At 36.9% G+C, this 13,988-nt stretch overlaps 1 protein-coding gene across 4 annotated transcripts in view; it reads right to left on the bottom strand.

Annotated features, from left to right (window-relative positions):
• Positions 1-2,170: 2,170 nt before the first annotated feature.
• Snap25 (Synaptosomal-associated protein 25kDa) overlaps positions 2,171-13,988 on the bottom strand; it is a 51,643-nt gene continuing 39,825 nt past the window's right edge. For all 4 annotated transcript variants that reach the window (XM_018502324.1, XM_018502326.1, XM_018502323.1 and 1 more), the window contains exons 5-7: positions 13,381-13,498; positions 12,480-12,753; positions 2,171-3,362 (exon numbers count right to left, since the gene is read on the bottom strand). In XM_018502324.1, coding sequence (XP_018357826.1) covers positions 3,300-3,362; positions 12,480-12,753; positions 13,381-13,498 — 455 coding nt within the window. In that variant the 3' untranslated portion in view covers positions 2,171-3,299. The remainder of the gene's footprint in view (positions 3,363-12,479; positions 12,754-13,380; positions 13,499-13,988) is intronic.

Genomic DNA, 13,988 nt, shown 5'->3' with positions numbered 1-13,988 from the left:
CTCTCTCTCTCTCTCTCTCTCTCTCTCTCTCTCTCTCTCTCTCTCTCTCTCTCTCTCGCTCGCTCGCTCGCTCGTTCATTTCAAATAGTCTTCTCTCGCAACTCTCGACTCTCTTCTACCTGGAGCTATTTAAGAAAGGTTCACCGCGTTCGCTCCTTACACGGCTATGTATACATATGCATAAATGTATGTATATATATATATATTTATATATGCAAGTAAGTGATGTATGCACACCGACCGTCCCATGTCTGCCACGTTGCATTTAATTTAGCATTGGATTTCCCGATCGATCTATATAGAGTCGGTTTTCTCCTCAATCAAAAAACTTTATCGGCAACTTTTCAACTGCCAATATTATACGTCTTTCGAAAGTTATCGGTGACTCGAACATCTTCGTTGAGAAAGAGTTGTCTTCAGACTGATCGAAGGATCCATCGTTAAAGAACAGTGCGATAGAGATGAGTTAGATCGAGTACATACATCACGCACCCACATCTATTTATAATTATTTAAAATCTCTCTCGACCTAAGTGATCACTATAGGCCTAATGATCTCGCGTCGCACAATCTCTCTCTCTCTCACTCTCACACGCACTTTTACTTTTTCGTTCTTCATCTCTCTCTCTCTCTCTCTTTCTCTCATTCTTAAAATTCGTACAAACTCTACAAACCCTTTCATTCCTCTTGTAGTTCGTCCGGCGAAGTGTCCGAAGGGCGTTTTATTTCCCTCTCCGAGAGAAAGCAAAGGACAAGCGAAATCGAAAAGGCTACGCAGTTATTTGTGCTCGGTCCGTGACCGCGCCGCTCGAGACCGACACCCGTTGGCTATTTTATCCGAAAATGCCCTTTCTTCCGCGATTCGGAAACGAGGTGTCACCACAGCGTCAATTAACTCCTACCTCGAAACTGTAAATCAATCAGTTCTCTCGACACTTCGAAAAGTGCAGCGCGCTAGAAAGGACAAGAGGTCGCAATGGATGCGAGGACTTCGATGATTTTCAGATCTCGTAATTCGTGGCGAAATTGGTGGACTAGCAATTTACAAAATCGTTGATGAATATACTACGACTTGTGCTGTACACCCCTTAAAAATTGTCTAAGAAATTCACTATACGCAAGGACTTCTCTCGCTATCTCGCTGTTTTATACAATAAGGTCACGAAGAGATTCACCCCCAGGATCACGATGGTCGTCCCAGAATCACCGACGGATATCGATTCTCGAGCCGCGTCATGCTTCTCTACCGACTCCTCATCGTACAATTTAACAAGGTAGGTACCTAGATCGCCCTCGTGTAAATACAGTAATGTACAATCTTTCTTTGGAGTTAAACCTTACTGTGATCTCGGCGCGATTGGCGCAAAAGGGGAGAATTAGGGGGACAGGGCGGGGTGAGCTGGACTGGACAGGGGGGCAAGGGAGAGTAACACCTATGTTCTACGTTGTCGAGTGCGAGTCGAGCTTTTTTTTTTATTTTTAAACGACGAAAGAAGACCTCGCTCTATCTACAGCTTCAGCTGACTCCTAATAATCGTATGGCTGAACGCGTTCTCTTCGTTGCTTCGGTTATCTCGCCATGTGAGTCCTCCTCCTCTTCTTCTTCTATTTATCCTTGCTCTTCTTCCACCTCGTTCTGCTCCCTCGTCCTTCACGCTCGCGATTCCACTCCCTTCCTCCTCCAAGTGTGTCGCCGCGATCTCTCCGCGTATTTTTTGCACGCGAACACCCGTCGAAATTTGCGAAACGCTCGCGAAATTATTCGATACCGACCTCGGGAATGCGCATTTGTCGATCAGGGGGGGGGGGAAACAACGAGGTCCACCCCCTGCGTTTCGGGGGAAACTCGAGGGAGAGGGAGATTAGTGTGTTCCTTCTTTCGCTTGTAGACAATATCAGTGACACGTTCCGAGTGTGATCTTCAAGCGCAAGTTATAATCGCGGAGAGCGGCAATACATGATAAGACAAATAAATAAATTGTACTCGAAATCTTTGTTCCTAACGGGAGATAAGTGTAGTAATTTTTGTACTATTATCATGTTCCTTCCTCTTTTTTTTTCTCCATTCGTTTCTTGCGTTTCCAATACAAATCCCGACTCTCTAGAGTCGATTAAACCGAGAGAATTGAATTAATCGTATATATATATATATAATATACATGTATTATTATTTGTTTATTTAAGTTCCAATATCGTTCAACACGCTAACTCTGCCGGCAAAGAGAACGAAGCTATACTCGTTCCCGAACCGGAGATTGAATTTCAGCTCCGTTTTTTTTTAACTACGCGACAAATTCGACGCTTTTGCCACGCTAGAAAAAAATTCCATCGGCTTCTTCGTTGTGATTCGGTATGAGATTACTCCGACAATCTTAAGTTACAGATCCGTTTTTAATCCAGCTTTGATGACCGATTAGCGGCACTGACACCTCGAATCATCGAAGCTCTTCGTCGGCGGATTATTGCCATTATTGTAAAGACAAAAAAGCCTCGTCTCGGAGATTAAATCTAATTTACGGTTGCAGAACAGGGACTAACGAAGTTGAAGTTCGATAATAAATTAGATAGGATGTTTTTGACGCTAAATCAGAAATCTATCTTACACGCTAAAGTCAAGCCGAAAATCAAACTCAATCTCCGAATCTGTAATATATGAATCTATTTCGGCGTATATTAACCCTAAACTTGCAAAAGCTAAAGAAGTGAAAATCCAAGATTACGAAGGAAATGCAGCAGATACTCACCAGTACAACAAATTAAGCGTTTATTTTTCTTTCTCGTCGATTTCATCGGCCGCATCGTTCGCGGAGCGTGTTCTAATTTAATATCTACGATGTTTTAGAAGAGAAACTGCGTTAAATGTTCGAAAGACGACATTAGGAGGTCGCAAGTCCTCTTTACGTATCTTTGCAATAATTTTTAGACGCTTATGGCGATGCGATTCACACAGTTCCCTTACTTCGAACGAAAAAGAATATTACAAAATTCTAATAACTTTACGGACTCTATCAGTCAAGTTTAGGGTTAAGTATTTTCATTAAGTATATTATATCATGTTTCGACGATACCAAACTCGAAAGGTATCGGTAAACATGAACAGAGAAACAACGTTCTAACAAACGAAACGCGATAAATCGCGAGCAAAACGATCGAGTGGACTGTCGAGTGTAATTGTACTGACTGTTGTTGGTGTTGATGTTGTTGCTGTTGTGTGGTTGTTGTTGTTGGTGGAGGGTGATGGTAGTGACGCTCGTGGGCGGCCGACGGGGTGCGGATGGTCGACAGAGAATGTGGCCGCTTTACTTGAGTAGCTGATGGGCTCGCTCGTTGGCCACCTGTATCCTCGTCTCGTTCGATTCGCCCTGCGTGTCAAAGAACAAGAAAAAACAAGAACGCAATGTCGTATGCGCGAGCTGCGGACGTCGAGGACCGACGGTGCGAATCGAGGCTTCCGGGGGGATCGGAACCGCTCGAAGTTTCTCAACTCTGCGGAATGTGACTTTTTTTTCTTCTGGGGACCTTAAGACCATCACACGTCAAAAAATTTTTGTCGTAATCGTAAGACCGTAAGCATACACTGAAAAAAAAACTTCATTTTAATAAATATTTGTTTGAGTATTTCTAAGTAAATATTTTACTAAATGTTAAACATATATATATTTATTTGATACAAAAGCCATTAATTTGATTTATCTATCATTTCTTATTGGATAAATATTTATGTACTGTAAATAGATGTTTACTTAGTATTCTATTCAAAGAAATATTAAAATTTAATAAATTTTTTTCAGTGTACCGACCAACAATCGCGTATTCTAAACGTTCGTATTTTTGATTCTGATTGTTTATGATTATGAATAAAAATTTTTTTACGAGGTGGCCGCAGGAGCTAAAGCGGTCCCTAGACGCTCAATATCGGCTACAATTTACTTGATCTTACAAATGAGAGATCGAAGCATTTGTAACATCAAAAGGACTGCACTCTTTATTGTACAATTATTTTGTGCAATATTATTGATACAATATTTTAAACAATTCAAAACCAGTAGTCTGGAAGTTCAATATATTTTACTAATAGTATTGTATAATATTAATTATTGAGCAATAATACTGATTGCCTAAGGACTGCTTAAAAGATTCTTGGAACATTTCGCTTGTAACGTCGACGCGCTTTCGTATTATAGGATGAAACAAGTATTGATTGCGGGAACGTCAATTTAGCGCGGAATGTTTTCGTGCTGTCGCAGAGAATTTCGTCAATGTTATATACCGTAAACAAGTGAAATAGCTTGATTAAGAAGAATCTAATTCGAAAATTGTTTCGCTGAATTCGCGGATTGTTTCGCCATAACAGATCGATTCCCGTTCCATCATCGAAGCAGTGTTGGTTTCGCTGCGACAGCAAGACGCGTTCGCCAAGAATAGATTGTTCCATTTTGGCCGCAGATTCCAATTTATAAATTGACTCGGCATTTTTCTATTTTTCCAACAAAAGTCTTCGTGGATAACGTCAGATAATCATTATAGCGAGATTTATTTTTTGTTTTACTTTAAATAAGCAATAAGTTTCGCGACAATCTCTTTTCCTTAATTCGCGATAAGGCTATACTGAGGAAAATATTTGGTTGAAGATGAACAAACCAGAGATAATTTTGATTTAGTTAGAATCTTGTGGTTTGTTCAGTTTCAACCAAACATTTTTTTTCAATTTATATTTAGATTCCCACTTAAGTGCCATTCGGGTATTATTTTATCCTTGTTGTTTACATGAATGTTAAACAAGGACAACATGAACCTGGGGAGCTCTCAGATGGGAATTTGAATGTACCCACACACAGGACTAGAGACCCTATAACAGAGTCTAACCACGAGAGATCTTATCAAAATTTTACGGGAGAGAAAGGTGTATATATATAATGTCTCTCTGTATGCAGACTGTTTCGCTCTAACTTATACTATTACACTTTAACCTTAATTAAGATTATAAAATGAGATAGCATAAATTAAAGTAAGATAGTATACATACAGTAAAACGTTACACAGTCGGAAAATTTGCGTTAAATTTAACCCGTTTCATATGTCCCAAACGGTCCACTCAAATTGCGTTAATTTAATACGAAATGAATGTGTAATACAAGTAATATATACATATATATCATGTAAATAAATTAACACAAAAATACTGACATAGTTTCTAAGCAAATTGTAGAAGCATTTTTTTTTTTAGTAAAATTAACATTTATAACATGTTAAATTAAATCTTATTTTATTCACGGAATTTACATTTTAAAGTACATTATTTTTATATTATTTATTCATTTATAAATTGTTATTTTGACACTAACTAAGAAATGTTAAATATCAATTTAAAACAGACAAAAACATAATTACATTACGTTAAATCACATAACGTTAAATTAACATTTGAATATGTTAACAATTCAACATAAAATTTTAACAGAGATGTGAATGGGTCATTTTTAATACAAATAAAAATTTTGACAAAATCACTTGTGATCAGACTCGGTTATAGAATTTCTACGAAAGATTCTATGTGCCAAAAGCTACGCAGAAAATTCTCCAAGAATCCCGAAGCTCATTCTCTGCGTACATCGTGCAGGGCTAATAGTCGATACGATCCTGACATATCGGCGAAATCCACGCGAACCACCGGGAAAGATGAAATTCGCATGCTGCTCTTCCGCCACGTGTCAAGCGTGTTAACCCGATCGACCCCGAGGAGCATTGGAGCGAAAGAGGTCGAGAACGGTGCGGTTCTGACACGGGGTTCAAAGGGATCAACGAGAGGCATTCCGTTGCCGTCGTCGACGGCGACGTCCGTTCGTGACACAATCACAACGAGAGTGACAGTACGTGTGATGGACCTTGTAACAACGTGTGTACAGGGAGCGATGACACATCCCAGTGCGATGCTTTTACCGCTCGCGGTAGCTGCGGTACACCGCGCTTCTGTTGGCCGAAATAAAATTTCCATCGATACACAATTCACGAATCGTCCAGAAATATCTTTAAAGAATGGAATTTATGAATATTAGATCATAATGAAAAAAATTAAAAAGCAATTAGCTTATTGCCACAGTGAGTTGACAAATCTAATGGATCTCCGAAAATGGGATATCTGTGAAGTTAGCACATTCCATTTAATATAAAAAAAATAATGACAGTTCCAGTTATCATTTTTTTCATAGTTTTACAGTTCTTATAAAAATGAAAAAGATTTCCGTATCTTTTATACTAATTGTAAGAAACCCAAATTGGGATTTAATATAAAAAAATAATGACAATTCCAGTATCATTTTTTTCATAGTTCTACAGTTCTTATAGAAATGAAAAAGAGTTCCGTATTTTTTTATATTAATTGTGTAAGAAACCAAAATTGAGATCCGGTTAACTCACTGTTTCCCATCACTTTAATTTTAGAATTCATTCTCTCTCACTCCGTTTTTATAGAAGCTCTTCAATTGATAATTACATTATTAATCAACAAAAAACAAATCCTTTCTGATAATTCCAGATTCATTAATTAACGTCGGTGATTAACAGGCGGGACATCATTCCTCAATGTGTCACCCTCGTCACCTCAGCGTGACACATTCGAGGAAGCTTAAGTATACGAGGTGCAATTTAGCAAATTTTTTTCGACGTATCTGGAATCGATCCTTCTCTCAACAAAAAAGAACACCGAGACACTCGTAGCTTTTTATTCGTGAAAGACAACAAAGATTTTTCGCGAGTTTACAAACTTCGAGAGTACTGGGCAAGATTATATTCCTCGCTCAATCCGGCTGTGCAAATACTAGATTGGCCATTCTTACCAAGAAGCTCTTTCGTGTACCGCGACTATCGAGCGGTTGTTCACTGTATATCGTCGTATATCGACGGAAAGCTTGGTAGTGGTGATAGAAGTAGTAGAAGTGATAGTTATTTGGTGGTGGTAGTTTTCCGTTGTTGCACAGGTTGCAAGCGGAATCGGGTTGGTGCCCGGGCGACGTCGAGAAAACAGCAAAGGGAGAACGGGGGACAGACGGGAGACTCGTTCGTAGAGCTGGGAGTATTCGAATAATTTGATATTCCAACATTTCAGCGATTAAGTATGAGCCAATTGCAATATTATCGCATCCCCAACCATTCCAATAAATTAAGTATTATATTCAAACGTATGGCGATATAACTCCCGGTAATCGCTTAATATTTGCGCGCGTATACAATGTCACTATGCATTAACCTATTTGACAAATCAACACTCAAGTAATCCGGTAACTGATACCTAAGCGCGTGGATTTTGTAATGTAGCACTTAACATCTACCGTAATTATACTACCGATTGCCAATTGGATTGCAATTGTGATTGGCGATTACTTTTCAACCAATCGGAGCAAAGCAATTGATGATTGCTTTGTTCTGACTGGTTAAAAAGTAATCGTCAATCACAATCCCGATCTAAGTCATGTATACTTTTTTATTTTTTAATTGTATTGTGGAATATTGTGCGGATTCTTTTTTTGAGAGAACTTGTTTCTTTTTTTCGTAACCCTAAGAGCCATAGCACACAAAAAACTTAAGCAATAAAACGTAAGCAGGGAGCGAATTGATCAATCATGGTAGAATCCGTTACGCTGATTCTACAATGAGTCTGTAGAAAACCTTAGTCTCAATCGGTGAAGTTGGCCAATCAACGTTAGTCATACAAGTTGACTATTGGTCAACTTCACTGATAAGACTTATGACTATCGATTACCGACTCATTGTAGAATCAGCATAAGGCCATAACGTAAGCAGTAGCCAATCTAACATGTTGATTTTCTTACTGCTTACGTCTTACTGCCTTAAGTTCTTTGTGTGCCATGGCCTTCAGAGGAATCAGTAAATAAACTATTATATTATGCCATACCACAATCGGCAATTTGGTGTGATTACGACTTTACTCACGCCCGAATAATCCCAGCCCCGAGATGATGTGATCAGGCTTCTCTACATGTATAATACACACAAGTACACGCGTATAATCTCCATTTCTTTTCTTTTTTTGCTCGAGACGACGTCTCGGTGATATGCAACTTGGGGCTCGGAGGAGGCGGACACGTGGAGACAGAGAGAAGACGCATTTTACTTGAGCAGGGCGTGCGCACGTTGGTTCGCCACGGCTATCCTCGTTTCATTTGACTCGCCCTGCGGATTATCAGTTTGGGTTTCGGTCACAGAGGTGTGTGTGGTGTGAGCGTATGATTGTGCGGCTTAAATTCACCGGCGAGTGGTGCACAATCTCTCGTGGTGTTAGCTCAAGTCTTGCGGTTTCGCAATCCCCTCGATACTGTGTCTATACCCTACTCGACCGTACTGGACCGTAACAAGCTTTGCCGTGCTTGTCGCTTGCGAAAAATCGTCAGCTGGTCGCTATACAGCGATACGATCGATAACTAATGTTATATACATCGTGTACAGGTTGTATGAATTATATTTAAAACGAATCAATCGGATTCCGATGCCAATCATGAAAAGTTAATACTCGATTGGATCTCTCTCGCTTGTTTGCCGTCCGACTTGTCTATAAATCTTCTATTAATTAATCACGAACTGTTCGAGATTGTACACCACTATGATATCCCGTTAAAGACCATATCCTTCTTCGAATGAGGTTTCGAAATTAACATGAATAATGTGGATTACAAACAAGAGATAAAAAATTAATAAATTTTTAGAATTACATTTATACTTTAAAACGCATGGCCTTTAAAGGGTCAAAGATCCTCAAACGATCAATACTCGTCGTCTACAATGTGATTGAAGAAAGAATGTTAATAGAAAGAGAGAAATCTTAGAATTAAAGAAAAGAAAAGATAGCGTAGAGCTGTTAATAAGAAGAAAAAAAAGTAAGAAAGCGAAAGAAATAACTCGATGATAAATTTAGTCTGAATAAATACCGAAGGTTGAAGGGAAAATGTTGATATATCCGAATATCGATTATTGATAGCGCGTTTAATTCGGGTTAATGTTAAACGTTGCAAGATATCATATGCGGTAAATATGAGTCATATGACAAGATCGATCGCAAGTTCAATAGCAGCGTGTTATAGTAGGTAATGACAGATAATTATTGAATATAGTCACCGTAAGTTATAAATACGTATTGTTCGTTCGAGAACCTTTTTACGGTCAGATAATTCTGTCTCCTTTTGTCAAGGGTCTACTAAAAGGGACTATGATAATAAAAATTTAGACATAACTGGTCACAAATTCTCAACTATTCTTATTTAAGAAAAAAAGAATATTAAAAAAATTGTCTTATTTATGCTTATTTATGTCTTATATTTTGCTTATTTATTTGCACAAACTAGTTTATTTCTCTAACGTAAATATTTTATAATATAAATTATTTTAATTTAAAAAATATCTAATTAAACGATTAAAAAGATTTAATTGTGCCAATTTGTTCTTGGACAAATAAAATAAAATTAAACATTTTTCTCTTATCTATTTTTGAGTCAAATAAAAGACTCGCAAAATAAAAAACTTTTTATTTCGATTTGTTAGCGATATATATTTTACAACGTGTTGAAAAATATCATAGTCCCATGATAAAGATTTTCATGAAAAAGAGATAGAAAGAGAAAGAATAAAAAGAGAAGGACAGATAAATCTGAAGTCTGGATGGTGCAGTAATTACGTACAAGAACACCGAAGGCAGGCTGTGCTGAAGGGATGATCGACGATGAGTAAGGCGGAGAGTGCCCGGAGAATTTCAGCGAGGAGCCGTGGAATAAGGGCGCGATATTTAAGACGTGGGGGCGGGTATCGTGGCGACTAATATTGTGCGATGCACGTGCGTGAGCATGCAATTTCGAGTTTATTGGAATTTCACGGAGAATAATCTAGAATCAATCTTGAAATTGCCTTTTTACAAATCGCAATTTCGATTATATTAGAATTTTAATCCAAAAGAGCAAAGGCGTTTATTTCGGTCTCGTCAATTAAGAATATCATAAATTCATTACTCGATCTCTGTGCCTCCTACATAAAACTCGATATAATTAACTCTTTACCGAAATCTTTGAAGGTACCATCGATATTTAGATTGCAAATTTTGGTAGATAAATATAAATCTGTAAGAAATAAGTAAAATACGATCCGAATTCTATAATGCTAAAAGCTCGTTATTAAAGCTTTGACAAGTATACCAGAATGTATACATAAAATAAAATTAAGCTCTCGAGATAACAAATAAATATAAATTAATTGACAGGCAATTGAAAGCAAAAAGATGCAGTTATATTAGAGCGTTATAGTTAATAAATATATTTCTTAGAGACCTTACATATGATTTGACAAAAATCGGACGTTTCGGCTCAGTTCGAGCCATTCTCAGCGATGTTCAAATAGTAAATTTAAAAGTAGTTCACAATAATTAGGTCCAAGAGAGCAGCCGAGAAAGCCTCTTCAATTCCCACGTCCGATTTTGTCAAATCATATGTAAGGTCTCTAAGAAATATATTTGTTAACCGTAACGCTCTAATATTATAACTGCGTCTTTTTTGCTCCCAATTGCTTCTCAATTAATTTATATAGCAAAATTTTTTCAAATTTTTATATAATCCAGTAAAATAAAAAATTTGCTCTGTTCCTCGAAAATTCCTATTACTAATCAAAGAGTTAAAATTCATATTGTGGAGGATTAATAATAAAATTTCTTTACGAATATATATATATATAATTAAATCTCTTATTTAAAGAACAAATCTAGCTTTCTTTACGTTTTCTTTTAAATTGATTATTCGTTACTCATATATTTAAGATATTTGTATGTTGTTTCAGATTAAAATTGCGCTATCGAAAATTGCGTTGAGTAAATCTGAAGGCTTAGACATAGTGCATATTACGTTGCTTTTTAGACATTCTTGTCTTTAGAGAAAAAGACGCAAAAAGTGACGACAGACGTCGTCGGGACACCTGCCCGGATTGGGATTATGTGAGATATAAAAATAGGGAGAACAGGATGAAGGAAGGAAAGAAGCAAGGAAGGAAGGAAGGAAGGAAGGAAGGAAAGACACACAAGAAAGCGAAAGCGACGACGAACGTGATGTGCATCGCTCTGAGCCTGTGCATTGTGACATATAAATTCGCGCATATCTATATTGAGACACGTGTCAGCTCATCCTACAGTAGTCTAATACACACGTGCAAATAGTGAAGTTGCACCAATCATCTTTTAGATCGTGGCATTAATTGTATCTAATTAAATTTATCTTTCGTGCACATCCATTATAAACACACATTACGAATTCAAACAAATACAAATTAAATATTAAATTGTGAATTAATGTTTTTTTACAAAAAATTCAACGTCCACGATTTAACTAAAGATTCAATCTAATTAATAATCAGTTCACATTTTAAATTAATAGATTTGAAGAATTTATGAATTCAATTAAAAAATTTAGGTTAACTGAAAGTGTAGAATATATACTTTTGACTAATAAAATTCATGGAATTCTAAGTGCTAGTTTTCAAACTTTTAGATTTGTATTTAAAACTTTCGGATTTTCAATTTTTCAATTTTCCAAATTATTTTAATTAAAATTTCTCAAAATAATTCGCGATTAGTTCGATATTTGTTGATAACACTGTTCGCAGTGTGCATTGGACTTCAGTAATCTCATCGACATACTGGATTACGTCTCGAAGGCTATCACTTGATACTTTAAAGTTTACCAACCTACAATCTTAATGATAGCCCTACAACCTTGGTGACATAAAGCGTCTTAAATATAAAGAGTACATCATTAATCTAAAAACGAAATTGGTTTGTGAATTAAAAAAACACATTAAGCCTTCCGTGTCAAACGACAATAGCGTAGCTAATCAAGAAAATCCATCGTCCATTTTTCAATCTTAACTACAAATCTTTCAAGAATCTTTTATATGAAACAATCTGCTAATCTTTATTAATTGCAAAAAAAAAGTTTTCTGGAGTATCTAAAAATTCAGATACAGATTTGAAAATAATTTTGTAAATCTATCAAAATAATTATGTAGAAAACTCAAACAAGATGAGCAATGCTACAAAAGGTTTCGATATTCTAGCAGTTTAAGCGTTTTATATTGTATATTGTATAAAATTACCTTGTCCAACAAAATTATTTTCACGTTTACAGATTTAGCTAAATTTTTAGATACTTCAGCAAAACCATTTTTTCCGTGTAAGAACTTAGAAGAAGAGTGCAGTAGACAAATGTAGAAACTCCAAGCTTTAGACGCTCTATTCTTGCTCCAAGTCCAAGATTTGTCCAAGATGCTCCGTTTTCTCGATCAATGCTCGCGATATGTATGTCGACGAGTAAGACGAACGCGGATTGCCGTTCGAGTGGTTTCTTTAGAGCCATGCCAAGTCGCGCGACGACTGCGGTGCAGCGTTTGGACGCCGGTGGTGCGCATTCACTCGCCATTACTCGCTGCCAACTCACCTTGCGGTTGATCCTGTCGATCTGCCGATTCTGATTCTCGAGCTCGCTGCCCATGTCGATCGCCATGTTCCTCAGGTTGCCAATCATCGTGTTCACCTGGCCCATGTTCTCCTCCATCTCCGTTTCGCGCGCGTCATTTGTGATCTTGGCGATGTAGCCACTCTGCGGCCCGATACCGTTGCGGTCATCCATCACCCGTTGCGGCTGGTTGTTCACAACTTTACCATCGTCGTTGCCCTTCCACGTACCTTCGTCTTCCTTGAAGCTGGCACCTCTGTACGCGCAAAATTGTCGCGCGAGCGACGCAATTAAGTCGGTTTCGGAAGAAGAAAAGACTAACATTCAGCAGACAACAGTAAACATCAATTTGAAAGTCGATCTTGAGAAGTCACGTTCAATAAAAGTAATTTTGCTAATTTTGTAGATTTCCGCTACTTTATAATTTGCACTTCAAAACTTTAAATTGCCTTTAAACTTTAAATTGCCTCTAAATTGCTGTAGATAGATAAGTTATTCATTTTGAAATATTGTATTAAATGGCTTCTTTTCAATATATCAATTTCAGTTAGAATCTTCGTGAAAATTCAATTATAATATTGTATAATTTTTATGCAGTCCATCGTAGTATTGACTTTCCATATAAATTAAAGTAATTTCTTAATATTCTCCTTAATTAATCAACATGTCTTCAATTATTCAACTTTTAAAATAATTTCTTAAATATGGAGATGTTAAATTTATTTCTCAACGCTCGTAAAGTCTCATCATGCAACTTATTAATATAGATAGACTTCAGAGACGATTAAATATGCAGAGAATTCTTTTCAATTTTTTTTTAAGGAAGAAGAGCAATAGTACATAAAAGAGAGAGGTAAGATACGCTAAAATAGTTGTGTCGTACTTGTTACAGGGAAGAACACAAAGACCGCAGCACTTCTCCATTCCAGTGAGATTCTTCTCGGCCTCTCTCATGTCGGCGTTAATCTGGTCCATGCCCTCCTCAATTCGGTCCAGCTGTTCTGTTTTTTCACAGGAATGTAACGTTAGTTGACGATAAGACGATTCTCGCTCGTGAAGACACGAAGGGGAAAGGGCAACCACGCGAGAAAGATCGTTACTTCTAATTAGAAGCCATAGCGAACGTTCTACAAAAGCGCGAACTAAATCTGACTTGGAGAGTATCTGCGACACTCTTCTATTGGCAAAAAAGTATTCTACGTGATATAATCAAGCTTCTGTAAAATAAGAAAAAAGAATCTTTAACCCTTCGCGGTGCAGGTTTCGATTTTAACCTCATTTTGCTTAAAAATTTTGATTTTTCAAAGTTTTGTATTCGTCTTAATTTTATTATTAGAGATCTTTTATTAGATTAACGTATTCATTTTTTTAAGATTAATTTCTATTGCAATGTTAATTTCTAGGATTTGATTTATATCTTTCCATTAAAATAAATACATGAATAAATATATAAATATATTTATTTTAAAATAAAGATGATTACGGAATAAA

This window comes from Trachymyrmex cornetzi, unplaced genomic scaffold, assembly GCF_001594075.2.
Source record: "Trachymyrmex cornetzi isolate Tcor2-1 unplaced genomic scaffold, Tcor1.1 scaffold147, whole genome shotgun sequence".
NCBI lineage: Eukaryota > Metazoa > Arthropoda > Insecta > Hymenoptera > Formicidae > Trachymyrmex > Trachymyrmex cornetzi.
Note: the sequence above shows the minus strand (reverse complement) of the source record. Positions and strands in the feature narration are given on the sequence as shown.